General features: G+C 44.2%; 1 protein-coding gene across 1 annotated transcript; it reads left to right on the top strand.

Moving 5' to 3' along the window:
* Positions 1–922: 922 nt before the first annotated feature.
* On the top strand, positions 923–1,852 carry LOC101568146 (olfactory receptor 10V1-like). The gene has a single exon (XM_012512870.1). The coding sequence runs from the start codon at positions 923–925 to the stop codon at positions 1,850–1,852; it is 930 nt and encodes a 309-aa protein (XP_012368324.1).
* Positions 1,853–5,060: the final 3,208 nt, after the last annotated feature.

Below are 5,060 nucleotides of genomic sequence, written 5' to 3'. Positions count from 1 at the left end.
GGAGGTTGAGACAGAGGGTCACTGCCAGTTTGAGTCCAGCCTGAGGGTACAAAAGTGAGCACAAGGTCAGCCCAGACTGCATTCTTGAAATAATAAGATAACAGCAGATAGAAGAGATTGAATCAGGGTCAGCTAGATGGCTCAGCAGACTAAGCACATGCTTAGGCAAACACAGAGACCAGAGCTTGATCCCCGGCATCACACGCCATGCAGGCCCCACCCACAGGTGGACCTGCTCAGAGACCCTGCATGAGGACCTGCGCCTGCAATCCTAGCGCTGGGGAGGCTGAAACAGGAGGATCATTCAGAATCCAAGCTGCATAATGAGAACCTGTACCAAATTTTTAAAAAAAAATTGTGATTGGATCCCTGAGAAAAGCCAAAGCAACAACCACACAAAACTTTTTTTTCTAGCCACATGAAAGATTTAAAGGATGAACTATCCATGTTTAGCATTAATCTGGATAAAGGAGAGGAAGAAGTAGATTTTGTCAGCGAAGTCTCTGGTTTGAATAGCACCCTCTACCGCAGCTGCCCGCAAAATTCTAAGGTCCTGAACTGAGTTCCACCTGATGAACTCCCTGTCTTCTCCATGTTATAGTGTCAAACTTTAGGCTGATTGCTCATTAATCTCTTCAGCAAATATTTCTTGAAACTCTACTGTTTCAAGCACTGCTGAATATCAGGGTTAAATCAAGAACCATTGAGCACTTTTAAATCTTTGGTACTTGGGGGAAGGACAGGAAAGATGAGTGGGTGGCAAATCCAAGCCATGTTATGCAACATATAAAGGAAGTTACATATGTGATTGCTGCAGGGCTCCAGGAACAGCACTAACACTGAACAGAAGAGCTGGGGAAGCCTCCTGTTAGACGGGGCCTTGAGAATCCTCTTTTTCTTCCCAGCAGGTCCAGTGAGGCACATGGAAGAGGTGAATAGGACCGCAAAGATACAATTCTTCTTTCGCCCCTTCTCATCCGACCCAGAGGTCCAGATGGTGATCTTCGTGGCCTTCCTGGTGATGTACCTCACCGCGCTCAGTGGAAACACCACCATCGCTGCCGTTGTCCGGACCAACCCTTGCCTCCACGTTCCCATGTACTTCTTCCTAGCCAACTTGGCGGTTCTGGAAATCTTCTATACATCTTCCATCGCGCCCCTGGCCTTGGCCAACCTTCTCTCAATGGGAAAATCTCCTGTTTCCCTCGCGGGTTGTGGAACTCAAATGTTTTTCTTTGTCTTCTTGGGAGGGGCCGACTGTGTCCTTCTGGCAGTCATGGCTTATGACCGGCTAGTGGCCATCTGCCAGCCGCTGAGATACGCCCTGCTGATGCGCTGGCGCCTGTGTGTGGAGCTGGTGGCAGGTAGCCTGGTGCTAGGCTTCCTGCTGTCGCTGCCTCTCACCATTTCAATCTTCCAACTCCCCTTTTGCCGCAGCAATGAGATCTATCACTTCTACTGTGACATGCCAGCCGTCATGCGCCTGGCCTGTGCAGACACGCATGTGCACCAGACGGCGCTGTACATCATCAGCTTCATAGCTCTGAGCATCCCCCTTGCTCTGATCTCCATCTCCTATGGCTTCATCGTGGTGGCCGTGTCACAGATCTGCTCAGCCGAGGGGCGCCGCCGCGCCGGCTCCACCTGCTCCTCTCACGCCCTCGTGGTCCTCATGCAGTACGGCTGTACCAGCTTCATCTACTTGTCCCCCAACTCCAGCTACTCCCCCGAGATGGGCCGCATTGTGTCTGTGGTCTACACTTTTATCACCCCCATCTTAAACCCCTTCATCTACAGCGTGAGGAACAAGGAACTGAGAGACGCCCTGAAGAAGGCCCTGAGAAAGCTCTAGTGGGCTGATCCCCTGGTTCACTTACACAGAGCACTTCTGAGGGTGAGCGCTATGTGAGTCACAATCATGCTAGTGTGGAGCACTGCGTGGTCCTCAGTCTGATCTGGGGCGCTTCACAAAATTAAGTCAATAAAATGAAAGTAATGGTGCCGTGGTGACACACATAAGACGGGAAGGTCGTGAGCGGACAGAGATATGGGACCTGTTGTTGTAGGACTGTGAGGGAAAAAACTAGTAGTATTGTTCTCCTGAAAATAAAGCTATGCCACATAGAGTAACAGGATGCCCTAGACATGACAAAGGGGTGACTCAAGACTTATGGGACAGCAACTACACACTGGGCACTTGGTGGATTACCTCACTTAACCCATCGTAATCCGTAATATCATCATCTTCCTTTTTAGAAAAGGAGACTGAAATGGCAAACAGAAGATACGACCTTAGAGAACATCGTGTTTAGAGAGCTCATGACTGAGGTCACTTCACACATTGAGCTCTGGGGTGAGCTGCGCTGCCCTGAGGCCTGTGGGGACCCTGGCAGGCAGGCCCCCACCTCCCTTCCTTCCCAGGGCCAGGGCTGAGCCAGAAGATTCTAAGTGTTCCTTTCAGGGTCAGAACATCACAGACTAAAATACTGCCCCATGCGACCCATAGTAAGTGTCCAGAAATGGAAAAGACAAGACCTCCAGTTGCAGCAGGAAGGGGAACGTCCCTCTAGCATTTCCTGTTTTGTTAACCTCAGTGAAAACTCCTGGCAGTGTTCTTTTTGGTTGTGTATGTGTGTGTGTGTGTTTAATAATTTTATTGAGAAACAAATAGCAATAAGACAGTTTCAAAACCAATTAGTAGTTTCAATAATCAATACATTGCTTTTTTTTTTTGAACTGGGAATTGAACTCAGGCCCTTGTGCTTGCCAGGGAAGCACTTATTCTACTGAGCCATCTCCCCAGCCCCAATATATTGCATATTGGTGTCTTAGTGCTTCTTCATTGTACAAGATTTAGACATGATATCTTATCCACAAACACTGTTAGAAAAAATCTCTCTATTCATTCAATTAAGAGAAAATAGGTGTGTATCTATCTTAACTATTTTGAATATACAGATACAAAATGGTCTTTCATTTGTATCCCCTTTTATTGTTTAGTTTTTTCAGAGAAGGGTATTCCATTGTCATTTAAATATTGTAGGTGTGTGAATTCAGCAAAGTAATCCAACATAGTCCAGTAGTCCATAATAGTAGTGAATTATCTGTAGGGCTGGCAATGTCAGAAGTTGTTGACTTGAGTCTTTCACAGCTCAGCATAATAATATCGCTTTAATTTTATACTTCATTTTTATACTTTTCTGCAGGATGGTTAAGACCAAGATAAAGCAAGACCTATATAACAAGAAATGTAGCTTTTGGATCTGATAAGGTCAGTCAAATCCCCTCAGGATTTAACCTGAAACCCTGTACCGCGCTTTGTAGATCCTTTGTCAGTGTCAGCCATGTGGATGAGTCACGACCATTGCTTGATCAGTTTGCTCTCTGTGAAAGCCTGAGAGAATGTTTTCTCTCCAGGTGACTCTCCTTAGGCACACTCTACATCATTGATCACTTTCCTCTGTGGCCCCATACTCTCCTTGATCAGTAAATTTGGGACACCACTGAGTTACAGGATGTTACAGAGCAGGTTCCCCTATGTTCTGAGTCCTCACTGACCTTGAAAGGCTAGGGCCAAAATGTTGGCTGTCTTTGCAGACCTTCTTTTTCTCTAATTTTTGGTCTGCAAACTTAGATTGTTAAACCCCCAGAAGAGAAGGTTATTATTATTACCCTACAACATAGGCAGTTGAGCTTAACCTCACTATCTGTCTGCATATCAAACATCTTAGACATAACATGGATCAGGTATTTTCCATGAAGTATAAAGCAGGGGTAGCAATCCTGTTCTCAGTGTTCATTTTAAAGAACAGCCCTAAAATAAAAAGGATAAGGGAGGAAAACATTCTTTAATTCAATAAGTAAAATCAGAGGAAAAGATGAAGCGGACATCACTGAATTAACTGAATCTTACTTTCAAGCATCTCTCTCTCCTTTTTTTTTTTTTTTTTTTGCTTTAAGCAATTTATTTAACTGAAATGGTTGTCATCCTACAGGTAGTAAAAGCCACATTTGTTCCATTCATGTTCGTCTATAAGTGTTTATCTCATTGAATTTTGCCAGAACATAGGAAAAATATTTAAAATTTTAGTTAATTTCACTTTCAATTACTCATAAAATGACAATTGTGTGTATTAATGTGGTGTTTTGACGTATGCATGTCCTGTACAATGTTTTAACTTATTTAAATGCCATGGAAATTAATACTTGATGGAGGGCTGGTGAGACGGCTCAGTGGTCTAAAGCACCTACTTAGAACAAGCTTGGCAAAGCACAGGGACCGCAGTTCAATCCCCCAGCACCACATGCCAGCCAGCCCCACCCCCTGGTGGGCTGAGCTGGCCACACAGACACACATACATGCACACACATAAATTTAAAAAAAATAATTAAAAAAAAAATACTTGATGGCGAAATTGTCAGAGAAACCAACCCTGGAATAAGTAGCTCATGCAAAACCCAACTGTGGTATCCAAAGTCTCCTTCTACAGCATCATTATTGTTCTTGCTCACTTGTTGAATATTAATGTCCCTAACTTAGATCCCTCCCTGGGCGATCTTTCCCCTTGCTGTGTGCCTCTGATTTCATGCAAGAACAACACTGGTCTGATATTGTATCTTGGAAGTGTGTTACTCAGTCTTGTGTTCATACTTCAAGATTGCTTTCACAGATTGGGGTGTATAAAGGCGCAACCCAACTTTTAGAACTGCATTTTCCTCATTATTTAAGAAAGAATAAAACTCAGTGAAATTTTCTTAGGAATTACATTGGATTTCTATATCATGATCATTACTTTGGGTATTTTAATATTATTAATTCAAATGCAAGAAAAAAATGTTATAATTGTTTTGAGCAATGCTTTAGTTTTTGATGTAAAGTGTGGGAGACCAATGCTTGGCCTCATACTACAGACTGCTGCATTTGATCTGTTGTCTTGTGACCTTCCCAGAGCTAAGTTTCTGTTTCCCCTCTGAGCCATTTCCCAGAAGTCACTTGCCTGATCTCCACCCTAGAGACCACCCCCCAGTGCCTAGCGACCTGATGACGTATAATCACTCCT

The sequence above is a fragment of the Octodon degus genome, unplaced genomic scaffold, assembly GCF_000260255.1.
Source record: "Octodon degus isolate 3935 unplaced genomic scaffold, OctDeg1.0 scaffold00283, whole genome shotgun sequence".
Taxonomy (NCBI): Eukaryota; Metazoa; Chordata; class Mammalia; order Rodentia; family Octodontidae; genus Octodon; species Octodon degus.
The sequence above is the reverse complement of the archived record's forward strand: the minus strand, read 5'-3'. Positions and strand labels throughout refer to the sequence as shown.

Coding starts and splice junctions, on each gene's coding strand:
- LOC101568146 (XM_012512870.1), top strand. CDS start 923: ATGGAAGAGGTGAATAGGACCGCAAAGATACAATTCTTCTTTCGCCCC.